This window comes from Chelonoidis abingdonii, chromosome 8 (genome assembly GCF_003597395.2).
Source record: "Chelonoidis abingdonii isolate Lonesome George chromosome 8, CheloAbing_2.0, whole genome shotgun sequence".
Lineage (NCBI taxonomy): Eukaryota > Metazoa > Chordata > Testudines > Testudinidae > Chelonoidis > Chelonoidis abingdonii.
This window is the reverse complement of record NC_133776.1, coordinates 7269624-7294707: the sequence shown is the minus strand read 5'-3', so window position 1 is coordinate 7294707 and position 25084 is coordinate 7269624. Positions and strand designations below refer to the sequence as shown.

The window sequence follows — 25084 nt, the reverse complement described above, 5'->3', positions numbered from 1 at the left end:
AAAAGAGAGACGAAATCGGAGAGAGAGCTGTGAATGAACTTCTCAGTCAGGAATGTGCCGTGTTCCAGAACAGAGTGAACGGCATCTTCCGTAACTGCAGACTGAATTGCGTGCGGAGACTTGGCTGTATACTTCCACACGGTAAGAAATCACAGGAGGTAAAGGAGAGAGGGTGGTTGAGTCATGTCCTTGACATGTGAGAGGAGGTGTTTAAATTCCAATGGCAAGACTACTGAAGAAATACAACGCCTATTATTAGAGGCGAAGGCCTCTGAGATTCTATTTCTTCAAACATTGTCTTAATCCGTGCTTCTACTACAACTCTGGAGGGACTTGCTCACATTTAAACGAAGCTCTGCACAAGACTGGAATGATTCCATCCCAGCTGGGATGTCCAGATGACTTGATTTGACCTGCAGTTTACTCCATACTGCTACAAAGCGCTGAACTAAGAACTTTGCTCATCACTGTATTGTAATCACAGACAGCATAATCATAACCAGTAACCCGTAACCTGGTCTTAGACACCTTATATGACCCCCTTTACATAGGATTTGGTGCCACTACAGGACCTTGGTTGCAACCCATGTTCTATATGGTCCCAGTTTATATCAATAACATGACACCCACACCCTGCCACTGCCCCGGGGCTGGGAACAGCTCGTCTGAGGGTCCTCCTCCTCCAGGGGCCCGTTAGCCTCCTGCACTGAGGGGACACCGAGCTGCAGAAGGGAGATCAAAAGGCAGCAAAGTCTGACTGGGTTGCACCCTCCGCAGGGTGCAGGGAGAAGGGACCCTGCAGGACAGTGGGGAGCCGCAGTGAGCGCACCAGGGTGGCATCCACCTCCCACCATCACATGGCTGGGGAATGAGTGAGGGGCCCCAGGCCTTCCAGGGTCAGGGGAGCAGTGAGACCCACGAGAGGGAATGCTTAGCCCTAGACTCCTGCCCGTGGCTGGCCCCGTGGCACCCCCAGCCTGGAGGCTCAGACAAAGCGTGACCCTGATGCATCTGTCCCACCCAGATCACGGTCTCCGAGTACGACGACCTGCGCAGGGACATCAGCACCATGTACAACAAGGTGACACTGGGGGAGCTGCAGCGCATCACCCCCACTGTGAGTACCCTGCTGGGGCGCTGGGGGAGGGACAGCCCAGCTGAGGTGCCCAGATAAATGCCCTCCTGGCTCTTCTCCTCCCCTGAGGGGGGCTGGCCCCCAAGCCCATTCTGGAGGGCAGTGCAATCCGCACCAGTTTGGAGACTGCAGAGGGGCACTCAAACATGGGCCTTGTTAGGTCACTGCGGTGAGGCAAGCCCAGGCTGAATCACTGCCTGTGTGCCTGGGCCAGCTGCAGAGTGCGGGGGGCTCTGGAGAAGGGGAGGCCCCTCTGGTCATAGTGCCCTCTCCCCCACCCCCCAGCTCAAGTGGAAGCGCCTGCTGGATCGGATCTTCCACGATAACTTCTCCGAGGAGGAGGAGGTGGTGCTGCTGGCCACTGACTACATGCAGAAGGTGTCGGAGCTCATACGCAGCACACCCAGCAGGTACCGGCCAGCGGGCTCGGCGGGCACTGCAAGAGTGCAGGGCTCTACCAGACGCCTCATGCTCCTTCCTGCTCCAGACACACGGCTGGGTAGCAGGGCTCTGTGGGGAAAGTGGGGCTCTGGGACATGCTGTTCATGCCCTGGGGTCAGAGTGTGGGGGCCCCTCCGGGCCCTCACTCAGGCACACAGGTGTGATTGGAGCCTGGCAGTAGGTGGCAGGGGGCAGATCCCAGCAGAAGCCCCGTCTCCTGCTCAGGCTTTCTGGCAAGGTGATGGGGACGATGAGACCTTAACGGGCCTGGCTCAGGGCCGAAAGGGCCTGGCCAGGGTTTTCTGCAGTGAGGATTTGTGGGCGCGGCTTCTCCTCAGCTGAATCTCCTGCGTCTCCTGCCTTTGATCAGCTCCCTGGGCCAGGGGCCCTCTCGAAACACACAGGACATCTCACTAATGGCCTTTGATCTGCCCGGACTCGGCTGCCTCCTGAATGCCAATGGGCTGCTGCAGCTGTCTGCTGGGGCGCAGGAGACCACCACATGCAACCCACCACCCCTGCCATGCTCACAGAGCTGCACTTCCCCATCCCCCCAGCATGGCGAGCTCCTCCTGCCCTCCCCCCACCATGCCTGGGCTCTCCCCTCCAGCATGGCCACAGGCAAGCACCCCACCCCCGCAGCATGCAGTGCCCTTTGTACTGTAGGCTCCCTCCATGCACAGAGGGATCCCTCCCCTCCCAGGCGTACCCGGCTACAAGCCGTGCACATGCCCCGGGATCCCTCTCAGCACACACAAACACCCCGTGGCCACTCAGAGGGACCCCCCTCCGCCAGCTCCCTCCTGCACCCCCCAGGGATCACCGCTCCCTGCCACGCGCACACTGAGTGGAAAATAGCATTTCAGAGCTAATCAAATGCATTACAAATCACCCGGCTAAACCAATTCATTACACAGGCAATTCAGCTGCGTGCGGGTGCAGGGCACTGAGCCAGCCAGCGTCTGGGCTTTAATGGGATATTCCCTAAAGCTGCATCGCAGACACCCCAATCCGGCTGGGCACCCCTGGTACCCCAGAGCTGGCAGCAAACACCTCGCAGACCCCCTGTAACAATGCTCATTCTGGCGGGACCCAACTGAGAGAGCCAATTCAGGACAAATTGCTTAAATAAGGGCAGTCACAGCCCCAGGCTGGAGTTCCTTTGCACACCAAGGCAAACCAAACTTTGGTCTCACTCCACTGGCTAAACACAAGTCACACAAGCAATTCTCTTAGACACTCCAGTCTCCCAGTATCACCACCAGTCCCACCCGTCCTGGGGATGAATGGTTGTGAAAACCAACACCCCAGTAAAAGGAAAAAGGTTCTCTTGATCCCAAAGGACCAAGCCCCAGACCCAGGTCAATATGTTTATTAGAGAATATTTAAATAAGGATGATACGCAGAGTTTGGCATGTCAGTCATTAGTCATCGGGGGCAACATACAGAGTATGGGGGGACGCTGGTATTTGGTTATGGATTAGCATATAGTACATACCGTCTGTTAATGTCCCAGATGCGGGCGTGTACATGGTGGGTCAAAATATATGATAGTAGGGGAGCTAGGAGTTACATGGGAGCGCACTCTAATGGCGTTACAATATCATTGATTAGAGAGCAAGCGCCGCGTAATGGGACAGGGGACCTCACGAGTGATTCCAAGATCGGTGGGTTCACAATCGGATCTTACCCACAATCACCGTGTTGCCAACCCTTAGAATCTAAATCTAAGTTTGCATCAAAGGAAAAGATAGAGATGAGAGACTAGAATTGGTAAATGGAATCAATTACATACAGTGATGGCAAAGTTCTTAGTTCAGGCTTGTAGCAGTGATGGAGTAAACTGCAGGTTCAAATCAAGTCTCTGGAACATCCCCAGCTGGGATGGGTCATTCAGTCCTTTGTTCAGAGCTTCAGTTTGTAGCAAGGTTCCTCCAGAGGTAGAAGCAGGATTGAAGACAAAATGGAGATGAGGCCTCCGCCTTATGTAGGCTTTTCCAGGTGTAAGAACCTCTTTGTTCTTACTGTGGAAAATTATAGCAAAATGGAGTCTTGAGTCACATGGACAAGTCCCTGCATACTTTGCTGAGTTAAGGCGTATCTGCCTTCCCTCAATGGGTCAATTAATGGTCCTTAATGGGCCATCCAGCAGGCTAGGCAGAGCTGACACCAGCTTGTCTGGGGTGTCACCCAGAAGCGTAGCAGAAGTTTGAAATAGAGACAGTATAGAGACAATATTTAGAACTTCAGCTACAAAAATGATACACACATACAGACAGCATAATCATTACCAGCCAACTATAACCTTGTCAGATGAGGTGTCTAAGACCCCTTTATTTGGTGCCACTACAGGACCTTGGTTGCAACCATGTTCTATACGGTCCCAGTTCAAGTCAATAACGTGACACCCCTGTCTCCGAGCACGCCGGCCAGCCAGGGGCGCTAGCAGAGCCCAGGGAACTCCTTGCAACTAGGGTTTGGGAATGTCGCCTCTTCCACCGTCACTCAAGGCAGGGAGATGCTTCCTGGCATCCCTGCTCCCCATTCGCCCCCCTGCTCCCCACCCCATCCCGCAGCCCCTGAGGCAGAGGAGGGAGAGGCTCAGGCCCCGGGGGGTATAAAACATGCTCTCCCTCCTGGCCGGTCCCCGTCTTTCCCCCTCCCAGGATCCTTCACAACTACATGCTGTGGCGCATTGTGGTGGTGCTGAGCGAGCACCTCTCCACGCCCTTCCGCGACGCCATCCATGAGCTCTCCAGGGAGATGGAGGGCACCGAGAAGCAGCTGGAGCTGGACAAGATGTGCCTGAGCCAGGCCAACAAGCACTTCGGCATGGCCTTGGGGGCCCTCTTCGTGGAGGAGTATTTCTCCTCCTCCAGCAAGGCCAAGGTAGGCACAGTGGGGAGTGGGCTGGGAACCACCCCCAGATCCATCCGGACTTGGGGGAGGCAGGGAATCCCACCAGTGACCACACCCTGAGCCAGTGAAACACAAGACAGGAGCGGTGCATCTTCAGGCCTAATGCCCAGTGGTTGGCGGCATGCTCAGGGCCCGGCCCTGTTACCCAGCAACCACTAGGCGTGGCTTAAGCCTTTGTGGGCGTGGCTTAAGCCTTTGTGGGCGTGGCAGTGATGGAGGAAGCGGCTGTGTAGGGGAGGTTCGTACCCACCCTAGGCTCAGTGTCCTGGGTGTGTGCTATGAGGAACCCTGCTAAGGCTGTGACCTGGGCGCGGTTGTGCCAAACAGGTGCAGCAGCTGGTGGAGGACATCAAGCACACCCTGGATCAGCGGCTGGACGAGCTCGACTGGATGGACGAAGAGACCAAACGCGCGGCTCGAGCCAAGGTGAGGCACCAAGGGACCAGCCAATCGCAACATCCAGGGCTTGGGGCACTCCCAGGGGAGCTGGAGCTCAGATGGCGAGGGGGGCTCTGAACTGCATGGGCCACAGGCTGCCTCACCAGTCCCAAAGTTGGGCATATGGGATTCTCCAGCCAGGAGAGGGAAACTGTGCTGCCTGGCGGCCAACCCATAAGGGCCCTGCACCCACGCAGAGTGGAGCCCTGCTTGGGGCTGGCTGGGCCCGTCCACAGGGTGAGCCACCTGCCCAGACCTGGCCAGCCACAGCCACACAGACAGTGCTGCCATCCGGCTGCTGCAGCCACAGGCCAGTGCCTCCATGCAGAACTGGGGCTGGGACTCACCGCCTGCCCCTTCCAGCACACGGGCCTCTGCCCAGAGAGCTAGAGCAGCAGCGCTGCAGTCTATTGTTGCATCCAGCAGGGGGCGGCGCTGTGCTCAGACACAAGCCCGTCAGCCCCATGAGATCAGGGCAGGCTCGGACCAGGGCATGTGCCCTCCTTGCAGCTCCAGTACATGATGGTGATGATCGGGTACCCGGACTTCCTGCTGAAACCAGATGCCATCGATAAGGAGTACGAGGCGAGTGTGCGAGGGGCCCGCGCTGCACCCCTAGAGGGACCATCTTCACACCCAGGCTGGGAGAGATCTAGCAGTGCCCCTCCCTTTCTCCTGCTCTAGCCAGTGGCCCCTGGCCCCCCTGGCCAGCAGGAGCTGCTGCTCTGTCAGCCTGTGGCAAGTGTCTTGCTAGGGGGAGTGATCAGCAGATCATGAGGCTCAGGACCCTCCCAAAGTCCTTTGCTCCCCATTCCCCTGGCTCTGGCTGAGCCACCTCCACCCTCACGCTAGCCCCACCCCCACAACAGCACTTACATGGCTACCATCACATGGGCATGCAGGGGCACACGCTCTGTTGGCAGGGTGCGCTCTCAGGCGCCGCCACCAGAGGGAGACACTCTTGCACATGCTCAGTGTGGTACGGGACCCTCCATCCATCCTAGGGCTATGCCTGGAGGATGGGGATGAGCCTGCATGCAGACCAGGGAGCCTCGGGGCTACAGCGAGTGCAGGGGCTGGGAGGGACAGGACATCCCAGCTCTGGCTGCTGGTCCCCTCTTGGGGTAGGAGGGCTGGCTAAGAAGGGGAGTCCCAGGGAGAAGCCCCATGCCCTTCCCCACCTGACCTGGGCTGTGTCCCCGCCGCAGTTCGAAGTCCACGAGAAGACGTATTTCAAGAACATCCTCAACAGCATCAAGTTCAGCATCAAGCTGTCAGTGAAGAAGATCCGGCAGGAGGTGGACAAGTCTGCGTAGGTATCCATCGCCCCAGGCCTGTGCTTGGCCTCTCCAGCGGGGATGGGGCAGGGGCAGAATTATTAATGGAGATATGCTATCTCCTAGTACTGGAAGGGACCTTGAAAGATCATCAAGTCCAGCCCTTTGCCTTCACTAGGCAGGACCAAGTACTGATTTTTCCCCCAGATCCCTAAGTGGCCCCCTCAAAGATTGAGCTCACAACCCTGGGTTTAGCAGGCCAATGCTCAAACTACTGAGCTGTCCCTCCAGGGGGTGAGAGCAGAGTCGGCCGGGGGTCTTTAGGGATCCCTCTATGACAGGAGGGACCCACAACCTGTGGGTGCCGTCTGGGCTCTGGCACGTGCTCCGAGCGTAGCCAGCCCCTAGCTGCCAGCGCCGGTTCAAGCCCCGCTCAGCGAGCTTGGTGAAAGACAATGGTGTGCACTACGCTGGCTGCTGCAGGAGGCTCTGCTCCGCGTGGCCAGGAGCCCCCTTGTCTCAACAGAGGTTGCTGCTGGGGCTCTGGGGTCCAGCCCCCTACATTGCTCCTCTCCCTGGAAATCAAGGGGCCCCACCTCAGCCAAGGCATTTCCCCAGGGGTGTGGCGGCCTCTAGTGGTCAGTGTGCACAGACAGGCAAATGCCTCACCGCTTGTGCCCACCTGCCACCTGGAGGGTGAGCGAAGCCCTGGCGTCTGCAGGGGCGTCTGGGCTGATGTTGGGGCACAGGGGCTGAGCCTTTCTGTCAGGCTGGCTGATCAAGGGGGTGGTGACCCTGCCCAGATCCAGCAGCATGTGGCCCCCACAGCTGTCCCAGTCACCAACCTGGACTGGCCAGCCTGGCCCCTTTGAGCACGGGGGCCTGTGCCCAGGGGGGAGGGAGGCCAGGCTAGAGACTAGCCTGGTACCATCCTGTAGGTATTAGACGTCAGAGGCTGCCCCACCCGGCACTCTGTCCTCTCCCAGTTTCCCCCACGCCACTCTACATGAGCAGAGACTCCCCTGGGGCTGGGGCTGGGGGAGTTGGTGGGGCAACTGGCCCTCACCATCCGGGTGCTGACCTCGGTTTCTCGGCTGTCTCTTTGCAGGTGGTTGCTGCCCCCCCAGGCCCTGAATGCCTACTACTTGCCCAACAAGAACCAGATGGGTGCGGCCGCATCCGGCATTCCCCGGGCTTCTGAACACGTCTGCTCTGGGTCACTGGGGGGGCACCCAGACTGGCGAGGGCCAGGGGGTGGTACATCAGCCAAGATAGGGTGTGACTGGGACTGAAACAGTAATGGGGGAGGCTGCGGGTTGAAATGGAGGGAAATTGGCAGAGGTGGGGGCACGGCCAGGATAGCAGAGGGCTATGGGTCAGGATTGGGGGGCATCAGCAGAGCTGGGAAGGAGGGGGCAGGGACAGGGGCAGAGCCAGGATAGGAGGAGGCTGTGGGTCAGGATTGGGGGGCATCGGCAGAGGTGGAGGCAGGGCCAGGATAGCAGGGGGCTGTGGGTCAGGCATGGGGGGCATCGGGACAGCTGGGGAGGGGCAGGATAGAGCACGGCTGGCTCAGGGAGCTGGGGGCTGACCCACGCCATGATGTATTTGTCCAGAGCTGGTGGGTGAGGTTGGGTCTCAGTAGGAGCCCTGTGTGCCTGGCCGAGGCGGGGTCCCCTCGCTGTGATCCGGCCTTGCTCGGGGGGAGAGGGCAGTGGGTGGGGGGCCCCTGACTTGGGTGAGAGGGCAGTGGGAAGTGCCCCTGTCACGGAGTCTCCGGGCGATGCTCTGGAACTGCTCCCCACCAAGCCAGGCAGGACTTTGGGGAGCCTCCTCTCCCTTAGAACAGACTGTCTGCAGGGCAAGAAGCTCACACGGCTTCACCTCCTGGGTCTGACCTTGGAGCATTCAGCATCCTCTGCCCCTCCGTGCGCTTCCCACAGCGAGTGTGCCCAGGCGAGGTCCTGGGAAAGCCACTGGGTCTTGCACCCTCACTTTGCAGTCAGATGTGACTCTCAGCCAGCCAGTAACACAGAGGTTTATTCGATGACAGGAACAGGGTCTAAAACAGAGCTTGTAGGTACAGCGAACCAGACCCCTTGGCCGGGCCCATTCTGGGGGGCAGTGAGCCAGACCCCCACATCTGCACTTCACTCCTCGTCCCCAGCCAACTCCAGACTAACAACCCCCTCCAGCCCCTCCTCTGCTCAGCCCCTTTCCCGTGCCAGGAGGTCACCTGATCTCTTTGTCTCCAACACCTTCAGCTGGCACCTTTGCAGAGAAGGGGCCCAGGCCATCTGTTGTTAGGAGACAGAGTGCCAGGCATTTAGGTGCACGGGCCCCTTCCTCTGCAGCAATCACACACCCTTATTCCACCACCTAGATACTGCATAGGGGACACTGAGGCACCAACACAGTATTCAGAGAAAACATTAAGAACATTCCCAGTTCGTCACAGCCCCCTCCCTATAACACTCCCTCCTCTTCCCACAGTGTTCCCTGCTGGGATCCTGCAGCCCACGCTGTACGACCCTGAGTTCCCGCAGTGAGTACAGGGCCCTGCAGCACCGCCCACCACTCTGACCCCCCCCCCCCGTCAGCGCCAGGGGGGCAGGGGATGGGTGGGGGAATCCAGGGAGCAGCCCTTGTGCCTGTGGAGGATGCCAGCCCTGGGGCGAAGCAGCAAGCAGGGCTCTCGGGGACCAAACCCTGGGGGTAGCTCAGAACTGCCCCCGCTGGGTTGGGCCCAGCCAGAACCACCTCTCGGGCCACAGACACCCAACTCAGTGCCCTGCTGTGGGCTCGAGGCAGCCTCTCACTTGCCCTCTGCCCATTCACTGCTGACAAGTGGGTGTGCGCGCGCCCACTTAGACCCCACCCCCCATTGCTGATGGGGCCGTGTCTTGTCTCCTCCTGCCAAAAGGTCCCTGAACTACGGTGGAATTGGCACCATCATTGGGCACGAGCTGACCCACGGCTACGATGACTGGGGTGAGCCTCCTCCCCCACATGGTTTCTGCTGCTCTGGGCCAGAGCTGGGACCCACGAGTGCCCGCCCTGAGGCATGGCGCCTGTTCGCTGGGGTTGGGGACGGGGCTCGGGGGTGAAGGAGATGCAAAGGGCCAGGTGGCAGCCACATGGGCTGAGCCCTGGGCAGCCTCTGGAACAGCGCCTCCCTCTGGCTGGTCCAGAAACGGTGTCTGGCCCTCAGCCGACAGCGCACTCACTGCCAGGGCCTGGCAAACAGCTCCCTACGTGGCCCTCTGTCACTGGGGGGCAGAACCAGCTGAGGAGGGGTGGTTACAGTGGGGGACAGGGAGCCAGGACTCCTGGGTTCCAATCCCAGCTCTGCCCCATGAGCCCCTTCCACCTGCACCGTGTGCCCGCAGGGGGCCAGTACGATCGGCACGGGAACCTGGTGCACTGGTGGACAGAGGCCTCCTACAGCAAGTTCCTGAAGAAGGCCCAGTGCATCGTCAACCTGTACGACAACTTCACCGTCTACAACCAGCGGGTGAGCCCGGGGCGCTCCTCGCTGCCAGGGGAGCGGGGCCGGCCTGGGGCACCCCTCGCTGCCAGGGGAGCGGGGCCAGCCTGGGCCTGGGGCACCCCTCGCTGCCAGGGGAGCGGGGCCGGCCTGAGCCTGGGGCGCCCCTCACTGCCAGGGAGGGGAGGAATGGCCTGGCCTCTGGGTGGGGCCTGCTAACGTGGCAGGCTGACCTGCGCCCGGCGTGCCCCTTGCTGCTGGGGAGTGGGGCTGGCCTGGGTCTGGGGTGCCCCTCGCTGCTGGGGGACATTTACCTGGGTCTGGGGCTTGCCCCAGATTGCTCCCCCCCAGCACATAGGTTCATAAGGGCTCTGCTCTGACCAGGATACTGAGGCACAGACCGCAGCACAGAGCCGGGCGGGGTGCGGGGAGAGAGCAGGGCTCTGGGTTGTGGCTCTCTGAGCTCCGCTGCAGTTGCAGTGATTGGAAGGAGCAGTTCATCTTTCTCTCTATGCCACCCATAGTATCTACGTCACGAGGGGGAAGGTGCTGGCTCCCGGCGATGCAGCCCCCCAAGCGCCCCCGCCGTCAGCCGGCGCCCAGGGGCTGATCCCCTCAGGCTGGCGTCCCGGAGAGATGGGCTGGTGAGGGCAGGGGCTGAGCCTGGGAGCCAGGTTGGTGGGGCAGGGGCTGGGATGGCCCCAGTTTGAGGTGGTGTGTTGGAGGGCTGGGGGTGCACTCAACCAGGGCTGTGTGAGCCCCTGCTCCTCTCTCCACAGGTGAATGGGAAGCACACACTGGGGGAGAACATCGCCGACATGGGGGGGCTCAAACTGGCCTACTATGTAAGTGATGGAGGGCGCCCAGCACCCCTGGCCCCTCTGCCCCCCATCCCGGGTCATGGAGAATGGCCTTGGGGGGAGGGACCTGCAGGGAAGCGACCGGAGAATTGGGGGGGGCGGTATCTGCAGGGCAGTGGTGGGGAGAGACCTGCAAGGCAGCGACAGGAGTACGGCTGGGGGAGGGGATCTGTGGGGCAGCAGCTGACTGGGAGGAGGCTTTGCTGGTGTTACTCTAGGGGACTCTGCATCCACCCACGCCTGGGCTCGGGAGCAGAGCACAGCGCCCCATGGGCACCATCTGTGCCTCTGCCTTAGCTGGGAGAGGCCGTGACCCTCCTGCCACCCCCAGCCAGATTTGCACGGCTGCTGGGCCCAGCCTGAGGCGCCTGGGACAGAGAGGGGGCAGCCAGGGGTGGGAAGCCCCCCGCACTACGTTTGCCTGTGTTTTGCAGGCCTATCAGAAGTGGGTGCGGGAGCACGGGCCGGAACACCCCCTGCACCGCCTGAAATACACCCACGACCAGCTCTTCTTCATCGCCTTTGCCCAGGTAACGCCTCGCCACTAGGGGGTGGTAGTGCCCGGCGAGGGGCCCCGAACCACCGCCACGCTGCCTCAGCCCTGCCAACCCTGGGCTCCTCACCCCCTGGCACCCCAGCCCTGGGTCTCTCCTGAGCAGAAATGACACAGGGGGAGTGGGGGGGTTAGATGGGGACAATGCTCATGCCTCTCCCTCTGCCTCAGGGGCTGCGGGATGGGGTGGGGAACGGGGGCGAATGGGGAGCAGGGATGCCAGGAAGCATCTCCCTGCCCTGAGTGACGGTGGAAGCGGTGGTGTTCCCAAGCCTAGTTGCAGGGAGTTCCCTGGGCTCTGCTAGCGCCCCCATCTGGCCAGCGTGCTCAGAGACGGGGGGTCTGCGAGGTGTTCGCTGCCAGCTCTGGGCTGCCAGGGGTGCCCAGCTGGACTGGGGCATCTGAGATGCAGCTTTAGGGCATATCCCATTAAAGCCCAGACACCGGCTGGCTCAGCACCCTGCACCTGCTCCCCCGGGGCAAGGCTGGGACCCACCCAACTTGTTTTACCTCCGCCTGCTCCGCTCTGGCCTTTCCCTGTCCCGCAGATCCTGCTGGGAGACCCTTGTCCTGGGACAGCTGAAAGGCCCTGGCTGCCTCGCTGACTTGGCCCCTGCCAGTCTCCCCTCTGCCTGCCCCAGCTCCCCCCAGCTGTGGTGCTCACTGTGGCTTCTCTCCCATCTGCAGAACTGGTGTATCAAGAGGCGCTCACAGTCCATCTATCTGCAGGTGCTGACTGACAAACACGCCCCGGAGCACTACAGGTACCTGGGCTGCTGCACCTGCTGGGTGTGGCCACTAGGAGGTGTGGCGAGTCCCTCCGCTCTGCCCTCTGCCTCGGGACCCCCAGCCTCTGCATGTAGGTTTGGCTGGGAGTTCCTCGGGGCAGGGCCCAGCTCCACCTGGGGCTCGAATTGTCCTGAGCATGTGGTCAGAGCAGCCAGCCAGCAGGGGACGCAGGGAGCACAGGCCTGGGGCCAGTGGGCCCAGGCAGGCAGGAGGGAAGGCAGTGGGTGCCCTGCCCCAGTGAGGACGAGATAGTGTTAAACCCGTCATTGCACTGGGCGGACTGGGTGCGGAGGGGCGTATGTTCTGGGGTCTCTCGGGCCAGCCTGACTGCTCCTGCCCTGGGGCTGAGCCCACGCGGTTGTGGGGCAGGAAGCGGCTGCGGCAGGTCAGGGTGAGGGCACCCAAGACGGCTGAGCCAAGGCCACGGGCTTGGAGTGGGGTCCCCAGCTGGAGCACAGGCCAGGCCAGCAGGGGGCAGCACAAGGGCTATCACTGGGCCATGGACCTGAGTGTGCCCTAGGTTGGCGCCCCAGAGGCTGTGCCTCCATGGGCACCAGCCCAGGCAGAGCCAGTGGCCCCTCCCCACTGTCCGTATGCCAGGGCAGGGGATTAACCCTGGCACTGCCCACTCCCCAGTGGGCAGTGGGATCATGCCCCGACTACAGGACAGTGCCGCTAACCACTACCTCCTCTCGCTTCAGAGGTAACTGCATTGCTGTGCCAGGTGCAGCGCTGCCCTTGTCGGGCTGCCAGCCCCCCTTTCCTGAGCCCTCTCTCCATTCCCCAGGGTGCTGGGCAGCGTCTCCCAGTTTGAGGAGTTTGGCCGAGTCTTCCACTGCCCCAAGAACTCACCGATGAACCCAGCTCACAAGTGCTCCGTGTGGTGAGCGCCGGCGCCTCGCGGCCATGCCTCTCTCTGCCCTTTGTCTTGCGTGTGCCAAGCCGTCCGTCTGATCCTGCTGCTTCTTTCTGCCATCCGCCTGCCCGCCAGCGAGTCTGCAGGGAGAGCCTCTGTGCGGGGCCGGGGCTCGCAGGGACAGATGCCAGACAGAGCTGCAGACGAGGTGGCGAAGGCTCCTCTGGCCAGTTCCTTGGGGGGCCGATGTGACAGACAGCAGGGAAACTACAGACTGGATCCACTTCCAGCTGGGTGTGTCCTGCCTCCACCCCCACCCTGAGCCTTGGAGCCAGCTCCCCTCCTCTGGCTCCCATCAGCGAGCCAGGAGCTGGCCCAGTGAGCCCTGCCAGCGGCGCAGCTGGGGGGAGGGGGATCCCCAAAACTGTCGAGGGGCAGCAGGAGGGACCAGACCTGGGGGAGGCAGGGGATAGGCCCCAATGCTGCTGGCATGGAGGGGCCAAAAGCTACTGTGGGGCTATATCTCAAAGCGGTGGAAGATCCCATGTTTGGAAGCAAATGGTGCCCGTCCCAGGGCAGAACGTGGTGGCTGCAGCCCACGCCTTGTTCACCCAGCCCTACAGCTCCCAGTCAGGGCAAGGTGGGCCCAGTGCCGTGCCATGCTCAGAGCTGGGCACAGAGGCCTGAGCCAAAGCCCGTAGGGAAGCAACCTGCCAGCGCAAAGGCCCCTATGTGCTCAGGCTACAGGGAAGTTGTAGGGCTGGGCTGGGAGGTTCCAGGGGGACAGGTGCGTGAGAAATCCCCCTGAACAGCGCCAGCTGCCAGTGCCCCCCAGCGCCATGCAAACGGCTGCGGCATGGGTGGCAGTGGCTGGGCTGCGGGCAAAACTGGCACCACCCCCTGCCACCAGCACTCCCGGGCATTGACTCCCCCCGCCCCTGCAGCAGTTCGGAGCTTGCCCCAGTGCAGTGCCGCCCGGCAGCACAAGGAGGTGCCGTTGGGTTGTCAGGCAGAGCTGCCTGAGCCCAGGAGGCCCCAGCGCTGCCCTGGCTGCCACAGCCAGGAGGGGGAGCGGGTCGCCCACAGGCGCGGTGCCACTTGTACAGAATATCGCTGTGTGTGTCGCTGCTCGGTGTGCTCAGTAAAGCCGGCGCTGTACGTGTGGGTGGCTCGGTGCAGGGCAGCTCTGAGGGGTGGGGGGGCGCCGCTTCAGCCGCACACAGTCCCACTGCTGCGCTGGCCGGGGGGGCGGGGGGGGGCGCTTACACACACCAGCTTCTGGTGTATCCCTCCCAACACACCCAGTGCCTTCTGGAGTATACCCCCCAGAGTCACCCCTGGAGTCCCTCACCCCCCCAGCACAGAGCGCCCCCTAGAGTCCATCCATCCCCCACCCCCACACAGCCCCCTGGAGTGTCTCAACTCCCCCAGCACAGATTGCCCCCTAGTCCATCCACTCAACCCAACCTGCAAGTGCTTCGATAACACCCCCAGACCACCTTAGTCCCCTCACAGCCCCCAGAACAGAGCGCCCTAGAGCCATCACCATCCCCCCACACACAGCACCTGGAGTCCTACCGCCGCGCCCCCCAGAAAGAGTGCCCCGGAGTCCATCCATTCCCCCAATTACACAGCCCCTGGAGTCGCTCCCCCGCCCCAGCACAGAGTGCCACCTAGTCATCACCTCACACCCCCCCACACACCCCAATCTGTGAGAGTGTTCAGTCCTGGAGGCCACACCCCAGCACAGAGTGCCCTAGATCATCCCCCCACAACCACACCGCAGTACCTGCACTACCTCACCCCTGCAGAAAGAGTGCCCCCTAGAGTCCATCCCCCCCACACCAACAAGCGCAGGTACCTGCAGTCCTCACCCCCCCGCAGAACAAGTGCCCCCTAGATTCCAGCCATCCCCCAAATACACAGCACCCTGGAGTTGTCTTCGGCCCCTCCAGCCCAGAAGTGCCCCCTATTCATCCACACATACCCGCCCGAACACCAGTGCCGCTCGAATACGCCAGAGTCACCTGGAGCCTCACTCCGCCAGCAAAAGCACCCCACTAGAGTCCATCCATGCCCCACCCCACACAGCTACCATCTGGAGTCCTCACCCAGCCCAGAGCGCCCCTACGATCCATCACCTGCCAACACACATGCCAATACACCGGAGTCCTCACCGCCCTAGAAAGAGCGGCCCTCCTAGAGCCCATTGGCCACGCCACCCCCACACACAGCGCCTGGAGTCCCTCATGCCCCCGCGGCCGGCAGAACACCAGCGCTACCCGAGAGTCATCACCCCCTGGAGTGCTCCGCCTCCAACAGACCCGAGAGTCGCCTCCACACACACACACGACAGTGCACCTGGAGTCCGCCCTGCCACACAGCACCGCTTAGAGTCGCCCCCCACACAGTGCCCTGATCCTCCGCCCTCCACACAGCAGCCCTAGATCCCGTCCACACACACACACAGTGGCCCTGGGTCTCCCCCTCCACACCGCACTTCCCTGAGCCACACACACACACAGGCCCCTGATCTCCCCCTCCACACAGCAGCCTAGAGTCCCACACACACCACATGCCTCCGGAGTCTGCCCTCCACACAGCACTCCTTAGAGTCCCCAACACACAGCACCTCCTAGAGTCACGCAACCCCCACAACACCCTGTATGCCCCCCCCCCTCCAGTTTCTTCCACTCAGAAAGCCGCAGGCCATTTGGTCACTGGAATCTCTTTGTTCCAAGCAGGCGACAATCCCCACTCCCCAGGCTGTGTCCAAGCGCTGGGGCCCCACAACTCAGCTGGGTGCCCGCTCCCCCTGCCCATGGTTTGGTGCCCCTCACACAGACACCCCTCCCCACCCACAGGGAGCGGACGGGCTGTCGCCCTCTTGTGGCTGCAGCCAGCACAGCCCAGCACTGCCAGCATGGGGCTGCGGGGGGCGCTACAGTCCAGGGGGGGGCGGGGCTAGTTGAGCAGTAGCAGGAGGGGCAGGAGGCTGGTGCTGGCGTGGGCAGAGTTCGGGCGCTGGCAGTCCGTGTAGGGCTCCAGGCAGGCGGCGTAGGCCATGACGTGGGCGATGTCGGTCTGCTCCTGTACCCCGTGGAAGAAGTGGGCTATGGGCCCCTCGGCCAGGATGGCCACGTCCTCGCCGCCGTGCGTTTCCGAGCTCAGGGGCACGGCCGCCTGCTGCAGGTACCCCTTCTCCTCTGGGGGAGGGGCAAACAGAGCATAAGGCCCCCCCATTTTCTGCTCCCTGGGGCGGGGTGTGTGTGCTGGTATCTGGGCAGAGCCCATGCCCACCCGTGCTATACAGTCAGCACCACCGGCTGGCAGCAGTCTCGGGGGCATAGCTGGAAACGCCAGCTCTATGCTGGGCACAGGGGATGAAATCTGGCAGGGAGGGACCCCTGCGCCCCCCCCCAGTCACCCCCTGCCAGCATCCCCCTCCCACGCCACGACGTGGCCCCTTACCGCTCTGGGAGCTGTTGATGTTGGGCAGGCCCGTGGCAGTAATCTGGTAGCCGGGCCCGTTCCCGTAGAGGATGGACGTGTATGGCTTGCTGTCCAAGGCCACTTTGGGAGCCAAGCCTGGGGGAGGAAGAGCCGACCGAGAGATAAGGCCCAAGCTGGGGCGTTCCGGAGCAGCGTTAAGCCACCATGCCCTGGGAGGTTCCCGGGACAGCACAGGGGTCCCCGGGATGTCGGGTGATACCCCCCAAAGGGCAGCGCAGCCAGCAGGGGGCTGGGCACAGGAGCGGGTGGATCTGCCACTCCACAGTCCTGCAGGTCCTTGAGCAGGGGCAACATGGGCATCCCAGTTCCAAGGGAGCCCTAGGCCCAATCTCTGCCCTGCCAAGGGCCTCCGTGGGGCAGAGGGCTCAGGTATCCCTCAGCTGCCTGGGTACCTGCCCTCAGCTGTGCCGCGAGCAGAGCTCGAACCCATGGCCCATCATGCAGTGAGCAGCAGCCTCTGGTGCTTGCAGCCCCCAGTGGGGAGCAGGAGCAGCCTCAGCCTGTCCAAGGGGCCTAGGCACGTGTGGGCCCAAAGCCCTGGGGTCCTGGTGTCGAGCCCCCAGCCCAGGGGTCGTACTGAAGATGGAGCTGCCACGCAGCGTGTAGCCGCCGAAGCTGAAGACGTGCGAGTGGTCGGCTGTCACCACAGTGAGGGTCTCGGCTTCCTTCGTCAGCTCGCCCGCCCTCTGGATGGCGTGGTCGAACTCCAGGGCTTCCGTCAGCGCCCGCTGGGCAATGCCATCGTGGTGCCCGTGGTCAATCCTGCCTCATGGAGAGAGACCAGGCAGGCGTTAGCCGCGGGGGGGAGGGGCATCTTGGGGGCCTTGAATGCAGCTTCCCCCCCACACTGCTGGACGATCACCCTGGGGTGATTCAGCCTGTAAGAGGCACCAGTGGACAGCACCCCCTAGGGGTGGGGGTGAGGATGGGCGTCCTCTGGCCCCCTCAGGCTGCGGCAAGACCTCTCCCTCTGCGCTCCCCAAGCAGGCTCTGGCTCCTGTGTGACCAGAGCACACGGTGATGGGCTGCAGGGGGCTCCCATGGCCTGGGGGGCCCAGGCAGGTGCCACAGTCACCCAGTGCTCCTGCCCCTCAACCTGGGACACCAGGCAGCTCCTGGCCACCCCTCCCACCTGCTCCCCCTGCCACAAGCCCAGGCTGGGGAGCGCAGGGAACACCCAGCCCTGGGCCCCTCTGCGCCCCCAAGGCAAGGGCAGCCGTCTGGGCTGGAACAGCTGCACCCCACGGCCTGCCCCCAGCCCCACTTATCTTCCACAAAGAGGTAGAAGCCCCGGGGGTTCCTGCTGAGGATCTGGATGGCCGCCTGCGTCATCTCGGTGAGGGACGGGTCCAGGGTCGAGTCCCGCAGGAGCTCGTACTTAAGGTCGCCAGGTTCAAAGAGGCCTGAAGGGGGAACAGAGATGAGATGGGGGCGTGCGCTGGGGAACCAGGCTGCAAAGGGCCATGGGAGCTGGGAGCCGGACGTGCCACCCTGAGCAGCCGGAGGAGGGGGCAGAGGCTGCCCTGGGGGGAGGGAATGAAGGGGGAGGATTTGGGGCCCATTACCCATCAGGTGCGTCACGGACGGGTCACTGGCAGCGCTGAGCAGGGCCGTCTGGTCCACACGTACCTGGCGCCCTAGGGAACGAACCCAAGAGCTGGTCAATGGGTCCCCAGGCAGGGCTGCGTGTGCCACCATCCCAGCACATGCACGTCACCAGCCAGACCCCTGCCCAGCCCTCCCGTCTGCACCCACCAGCCCCGATCCCGGGGGCCCCTGCCCAGCCCTCCCGTCTGCACCCACCAGCCCCGATCCCGGGACCCCTGCCCAGCCCTCCCGTCTGCACCCACCAGCCCCGATCCCGGGGGACCCTGCCCAGCCCTCCCGTCTGCACCCACCAGCCCCGATCCCGGGGCCCCCGCCCAGCCCTCCCGTCCGCACCCACCAGCCCCGCTCCCGGGGCCCCCGCCCAGCCCTCCCGTCCGCACCCACCAGCCCCGATCCCGGGGCCCCCGCCCAGCCCTCCCGTCCGCACCCACCAGCCCCGCTCCCGGGGCCCCCGCCCAGCCCTCCCGTCCGCACCCACCAGCCCCGCTCCCGGGGCCCCCGCCCAGCCCTCCCATCTGCACCCACCAGCCCCCACATCTGCACCCACCAGCCCCACGCCCAGGGGACCCCGCCAGCCCTGCACCCGGGGGCCCCTGCCCAGCCCTCCCATCTGCACCCACCAGCCCCACGCCCGGGGGGCCCTGCCCAGCCCTCCTGTCTGCACCCACCAGCCCCCTGCCTGGGGGACCCTGCCCAGCCCTCCCGTCTGCACGCACCAGCCCCGTGCCCAGGGGACCCTGCATTGTCAGCAAGGTCCCAGCCTCCCCCTCCAGAAAGATGCCCACAGCTCCACTGATCTGAACTGCTGTCCAATATGGGGAGTGAACTGTGATGACCAACCCCAGCCCCATGAAGGCAACAAGCCCCTCAGCTGCCTCCCGGCCCCAATGCGCCAGTCACCTGCTTAGACTCCAGCCAGAGGGTGATGAGGTTCTTGTTGTCTTTGCGCATCCCATTCTGGGAAGTGTTGCTGGGGTACTCGGGGTCATGTACTTCCGCCCGCCCCCCAGGATCACCTGGCCAGGAAATGGACAGAGACGGCACATTCCACCAGCTCCTCTACACCCTGGGCGAGGGCTGAGAGGGCTGAGCTCCCCTTGGCCTCTACCCTGCCCCACACCAGCCCGGGTCTCATCTGGGGTTCCCCATGGGGCCTGACCGGTGTCTGGGGGCTGATGGCTGGGTGTAGCGAGCGGGGGAGGGAGCTTACAGACACCCTGCCCTTCCCCTGCCTAAGGGGGACACCGGTCTGTGGGGCCGAGGGGAGCTCAGGCCCCATGGCCAGGAAGTTCCTGGCCCCTTGCGCGGAAAGTGGGCAGTGCAGCAAGAACAAGCCCAGGGAGGAAGAAGCTGGCCTGGCTCCCTGGCTGTCTCCTCTCCTCCATCCTGCCCATGGCGGGCACACGGGGCAGTGGGGAACCCGCCAGCCACATCTCCCCTCAGGAACCGGGCCCAGGCAGGCACACACTGCATTGGGGGGGGGGGGGGCATTTGAGGCAGGGGCAGCTGTGTGGGGCAGCGGTTGCCCAGCGATGCCTGTGGGGCACAGCCACTCAGGGTGAAGTTGACATTGTGGACAAGCTGCCAGGCGATGTCTTTGCAGTTCTCCTGCACAGCAGCAGCTGGCATGCTGGCGTCAGCGTACCAGTCCCTGTTCACCACGTGGGCGTAGGTCCCTGCGGGAGAGGCGTGCTGCACCCGCGTCGTGGTCACAATCCCCACCGACTTCCCTGTCAGGGACAGCCAGACACTGAGCATTAACCGCCCGCTCCTGTACCATCCCTACAGACATGGCTACATGGGGAGGGGGCCGGACACTGAAGATACCCAGCCAATCTGCCAGCCTTGTCGCAGGTGGGCTAACCCACTGCCTGGCACTGGAGCCAGGACTCAAACAGACTCTCCCTGCTGCCGCAGCTGGGGGGTCCCTGGCTGGCGCTGAGCTGGGAAGCCCTCCTGCCATTTGTGCCATGCCCACAGGCCTGTCGGCAGCCTCTGAGCAGTGCCAGCGCTGCACCCCCACATCCCCCAGGCTGCTGGAGCCCACTGGCTCCCTGCCCCCCGCTCCCGGTCCCTTACCCGCTTGCTGGGGTCTCTGCAGCACGGCCACGACCTCGTTGCCTAGCGTGGTGTTGCACTGAGAGTGCCTGGCAGCGGCGCTCACCCCGATGGTCTGGTAGTTGGCCTTCACCCCGCACAGGTAGGCAGTGGCTGTGCCCGCGCTGTCTGGCACCTGCCGGTCCACGTTGTAGGTCTGCAAAGCCCACGGGGCAGCCGTTAGACGAGGGGCTCCAGGTGACGGAGAGGGGACCCCCACCCCCAGACCTGGGCTCAGTACTTCCCAGGCACTCGGGGGGCCCACGGGCCATGTGGTACGGGAAAGTGCTCCCCGCCCACCTGGCTGTGGGGTCCCGGCTCACCCAGCTGTGGGGATCCTGGGCCACCCAGCTGTGGGGTCCCAGCCCAGCCAGCTATGGGGGTTCTGGCCCACTCAGCTGTGGGGTCTTGGGCCACCGCTGTAGGAGTTCCCTCTTGCCAATGCCTCCTGTCCCTTCCCTGCCCCAGCCTTTCAGGGAGACAATTGTGCGGCCCAGAAAAATCAGCCTCCACCCCTCCAGCCGGGCATTTATTTGGAAATCCCCCTCCCAGCCACTCCGCTCCCCTCCCTCACCCCAGGGTCTGCCCCAGCCTTTCGCCAGTGAGGGGGGGAAGGAGCCCCGGGCTGGGGGGCTGCACCCCCCCAGTCCCACTGAGCAGCAGGGGTCCTGGGGTCTCTCCCAGCAGGAACTGCTCATGGCACCCAAGGCAGAGCCTTGCATCACTCCCTGCTGGGGCGTCCATGCCCGAGGCCCTGGTGGCACCAGGCGGGATGGTGGCAGCAGCTCCGGGGTGACAGGCAGCGCCCAAGGGGGAAGACAGCACCTTGGAGAGTGCCACATAGGGGAAGGCATCCATGGCGAGCGGCATCTCAGGGCTCAGCTGCCCCTGTAGCTGTCCCTTGAGGATCCATGTGGCAGTTATGGTCGGGACCCCCATTCCTGGGCAGGGAAAGAGACCGAGCCCATCAGAGCCAGGCACCACCATGGGCCTCCCCTTCCCCCCATGTGTAGCCTCCCAGCCCCCGGGACGGTCCCAGCGCCACCTATGTGCCCCCACCCAGCCCCCTGCAGTCACAGGACACTGCTTCCCCTCTCCCCACCGCCCCAGCAAGCCATCAGCGCCGCATCAGAGCACCGAACCATGAGCCAGGCCCCTTATCCCACACGCCAGGGGAGCCCAGCTGGGGGGGGGGGGGGCCAGAGGAGCCCGGTTAGGGGGCAGCAGGCTGGGGGGGAGGCGGTGCCGGGGAGCCCAGTTAGAGGGGGGGGGGGGGGCTGCTTCCAGCTCTGAGCCAGCACCCCTGGGGCAAGGTGAGGGGCAGCTGGGTTCGCACAAGCCAGCAAGGATGGGGAGGAGCCCAGAGGTGCCCTCTAGGCAGACCCTGGCCCCCGCAGGGCAGCTGGTGAGGATGCCGGTGGGTGGGGGCGGGGGATGTTCCTTCGACTCACCGTCCCCAAGGAAGAGGATCAGGTTTTTGGCCTGATAATTCATGGGCTGGAGTTTGAGGGTCGCTTTGATGGCCTCCGCTGCCTGCTGGTTCCAGAACGCGGGGTTCTCCTCCTCCACTTTGGGGAGACACAGGGAGGGGGGGACAGAGACAGGGGAGGGGGGTAAGTCCTGGCAGCAGCCAGCTTTATCCACCACTTGTGGCTTTTGATAACGGCCCAGCCCACAATGGGGCCCTTACATCAGGGCACATGCCAAGCTGGGCACAGCCACGCAACAGCTGCAAACCAGTGCGGGAGCCAGGCGTGGCACCTCCTAGCTGGAGCCAGGGCGTGGCTGGCACCTCCCTGCAGGATGCAGCAGCAGCCCCCACTCTCCCAGGAGCCAGCTCCCCCCGCCGGGCGGGTGGCCCAGGAGCACATCATTTCCACAGGGCAGGGGCCAGCCAGACGAGGCTGCCGAGGCCTTAGGGGCCAAACTGGCCACAACAGCTCCTGAGCATGATGGTACCACCCCAACTCAGCAGCACTTACAGTGCTGGGGAGTGCTCAGCCATGACCCGTCACGGTACCCAGGACCCATGATGCCTTGGGGAGCCCCTACCCTCTGGCTGGGCGGGACACTGGGATGATTTGTTGACAGAAAGAGCAATTTTTGTGCAATTATTTTGCACGGGAAAATCTGGATTTTTTCCCCCGTTTCAAATTGTTTCCCACTGATTGTTGGTGCCAGGTGGGTTTGGCCCAGCTGAGATGCTGTGTATTAATTTCCAAGCCGTTCAATAGAATGTTAATTGGATTTCCCTAGCACATCCAGCCTCCTGTCCGGTCCCCTGGGCTGGGGTCCTGGAAGTACTACATCTCCCACAATGCAATGCAGAGTCCCACTGATTGAGCCTCATGGTGCATCATGGGGGGTGTAGTCTGCCCAGGGTACCTGGCCCATAGAGTGAATTGGGGCCTCAAGCACCACACCTTCAGCTCCCAGGAGGCAAAGCACCACAATGCAACAATACCATTCAGTGTTGATCTGGCTCCAAACACAGCTGGCCTTGGAGCCGGATTTTGCGGAATTTCCTTGCTGGAATTTTAACTTTTTGCCCCTGATTTGGCACCAAATCGAATGCTGGGAATCTGACCAGGCCGACTTGACCTTAGCTCGGTCCAGCCCTTGGCAAATGGTCCAGGGGATGCGAGGGTTTGGCGGGGGGGCTCCCTCTTAGCACGTCTCAGCCCTTAGAGCCCAGCCTAGTTCCCAGGGTCTGGGAGTTTGTTCAGGGTGCCCAGCTAAGGAGCTGGGAGAAGGGTGTCCAGGAGCTGGGGGGAAGGTGGGGGAAGGAGCCAGCATCTGGAAGGGAGGGCCTGGCTAAGCTGTCTGGGGAGCTTGTGGGGATGGCAGCAGCTGGGAGCAGGCGCCCTACAAGAAATCTGAGGTGGTGCCGTTAGACACCACCAGCTGGTGCATAAGCAGCCCTGGCTGCACTGCTCGGTCCCGGCGCCTGGCTCCCGGACCCAGCTGGGTCCCTCACACTGGGGCGAAGGGGGAGGTTGGTAGTATGTTTATGCCTGTGTGTGCCTCAGTTTCCCTCTGTGTTTGCAGTGCTGTGTGCAGCTAGTGAAGGGTTAAATGGCTGTGCCAGGGCTGGTGGTGGGGTGTGTGAGCACCATGGTGCTGGTGGGGTGCATGAAGGATGCATTAAAGACTGACTGAAACCAACCCAGCTCAATGGAGGCAAAGCCAAGGGGAGCCCCATTGGCTGGGATGTTCATACCTAGCAGCCCCCATCCCAGAGGCCGGCACTTCCCCAAGCGCCGGGCCGGGAAGCAGAGGGAAGGGGAAGTTAGCAAGCAGCCAGGTTGCGAGCTGGCCTTTGCACTCCCAACTCCACCCCGGCACTCAGGCCTACGGGCTGGAGCCAGCGAGCGCCGACGACTCGACTGCAGCATGGCTCGAGGGCGCACTGGCCTGGCACTGCCCTGCCTGGACGCCCTCTAAACCTCGCCCCTGTGTGCCAGCCGGAGGGCTCTCAGCGGCTGGGTGCCCAGGAACCAGTACACGGTTTGCCAAGGCTGCCGGTGCCACCAGAGACGCTGCCTGGGAGCTTGGTGCCCCGACACGCACAGTCAGACAGGGTCTGGCTGGCCTGGATTCCCTGCAGGGAGCCAGGGAGCACTGGGCCCCGAAGGGCCAGTTCTAGAGTGCACTGGCCCTTTGCTCTGCCAGATACTTAAGAACTGCTATGGGGACACTGAGGCACCAACACAGGATTCAGAGGAAGTAACTTGCCTGAAGTCAGCCAGATCCTGACTCCCAGCTCTGTGCTCTGATCTCCAAAACAGCCCTTTCCAGATCCGGGCTGGGGGGCAGGAGGGACTCTAGCCACGTGCAGGAGACCCAAGGCCATTGATTTTCATTAAATATGCTAAATAATGAAATTAATACCTTTTCAAGCTGAATGAGTATTAATTCTAAAACCCAATGCCGCACTGTGCAGAATTCATTTTTGAAAGTTTATAATAAATGATGCTCCAGGGGGTGTGGTGTGGTGGTGGTGGGGCACACGGTGGAAGTTCCGCCTAGGGCAAAAAATATCCTTGCACCGGCCCTAGGAAACAGTGAACGCCCAGAGCCCCTGGTCTGAGCTCTCACCCAGCCCAGGGCAGCTTCTCCCTTGCTGGGTCAGACCCCACCGCCCCACAGTGAAAGGGCCTTGTCACTCACTCTCAGGGAGCCCTCTGCCACGGCACATACCTCCTGCAATCTGGCTTTGCCGAGATAGCCATGACACCGCCAGGAAAAGTGAAACCAGGCCCAGCCCCACCGGGCAGGGATCCCTGACCGGCAGCACGGGGTGGGTAGAAGCCTCCAGCACCGAGATCGCTCAACTGGCAGCGTTGGGCCGTTACCGGTGTCTGTTTCACCTGGGGCCAATGATCCCGCTGCCCGGCTACAGAGCGCAGCTTGGCCAGTTTAAGTTGCGTCCACACGGGTCCAGCACTCCGAGTACGGCTGTAGCCTGAGCCCCAGCTAGGCAGGGAGCCAGGGGGAACAGAAGCCGTCGCAGCCACAGTGCGGTAACATCCAGAGGTTCCCCCCCTGCCCCGCTCTCCGCCCCAGACGTAGTCCCTTTCCCAAGCAAAGGCAAAACTTCCCAGCTGAGCCGAGCAGTCGCCCTGAGGTCCAAGCGCATGTTAATGGGTCACGCCCAGGGCATTTACAGAAATGAGGAGGGGTTGTGACTGTGCTGGGGGGGGCTGTAATGGCTGCTGGGGATTCCAACCAAGCGACACCTGCCCCTGCCCAGGGTTGCCAACTTTCTAATCCCTGAATAGCAAACACCCCTGCCCAGCCTCTTCCTCAGAGGCCCCACTCCCTGCCCCACCTATGTCCCCCCCACCCCATCACTTGCTCTCCACCCCTGTCCCATTTGCTCGATTTCCCATCCCCCAGGATTCACCGGCTGCCTGCGGAGCTGGGCTGAGAGGAGGTGATGCAGAGCCTGCCCACCCACCCAATTGGGGGATGGCAGGGGTCGATCCCTGGAGCGAGGGGCCGTGGTGAGGAAATCGGGGTACAGCAGGGTGAGGGGGGGCAGACAGGTTACCCTGTTCCTGGCCAATGGGAGCTGTGGAGCCGGTGCTCAGGGCAGCACCTGCAGGCGG

General features: G+C 62.9%; 2 protein-coding genes across 3 annotated transcripts in view; one reads left to right on the top strand and one right to left on the bottom strand.

Annotated features, from left to right (window-relative positions):
- ECEL1 (endothelin converting enzyme like 1) overlaps positions 1 to 13806 on the top strand; it is a 28791-nt gene extending 14985 nt beyond the window's left edge. Inside the window, exons 4-17 of one of the 2 annotated variants that reach the window (XM_032803863.2) lie at positions 1025 to 1117; positions 1421 to 1545; positions 4243 to 4465; positions 4823 to 4921; positions 5444 to 5518; positions 6142 to 6245; positions 7319 to 7377; positions 8704 to 8755; positions 9134 to 9201; positions 9600 to 9724; positions 10477 to 10542; positions 10992 to 11087; positions 11798 to 11874; positions 12687 to 13806. In XM_032803863.2, the coding sequence (XP_032659754.1) occupies positions 1025 to 1117; positions 1421 to 1545; positions 4243 to 4465; positions 4823 to 4921; positions 5444 to 5518; positions 6142 to 6245; positions 7319 to 7377; positions 8704 to 8755; positions 9134 to 9201; positions 9600 to 9724; positions 10477 to 10542; positions 10992 to 11087; positions 11798 to 11874; positions 12687 to 12786 (1362 nt within the window). In that variant the 3' untranslated portion in view covers positions 12787 to 13806. The remainder of the gene's footprint in view (positions 1 to 1024; positions 1118 to 1420; positions 1546 to 4242; positions 4466 to 4822; positions 4922 to 5443; positions 5519 to 6141; positions 6246 to 7318; positions 7378 to 8703; positions 8756 to 9133; positions 9202 to 9599; positions 9725 to 10476; positions 10543 to 10991; positions 11088 to 11797; positions 11875 to 12686) is intronic. The other variant, XM_032803864.2, reaches the window with a different exon arrangement.
- Positions 13807 to 15719: 1913 nt separating this feature from the next.
- Positions 15720 to 22004, bottom strand: LOC116838542 (intestinal-type alkaline phosphatase-like). Its single transcript, XM_032803840.1, is given in 13 exon segments — positions 15720 to 15961; positions 16227 to 16343; positions 16846 to 17037; positions 17537 to 17671; positions 17834 to 17887; positions 17890 to 17905; positions 18777 to 18865; positions 18868 to 18892; positions 19446 to 19606; positions 19956 to 20130; positions 20799 to 20914; positions 21425 to 21541; positions 21956 to 22004. Coding segments are annotated over 13 exon segments (1488 nt in total).
- Between the last annotated feature and the right edge of the window lie 3080 nt (positions 22005 to 25084).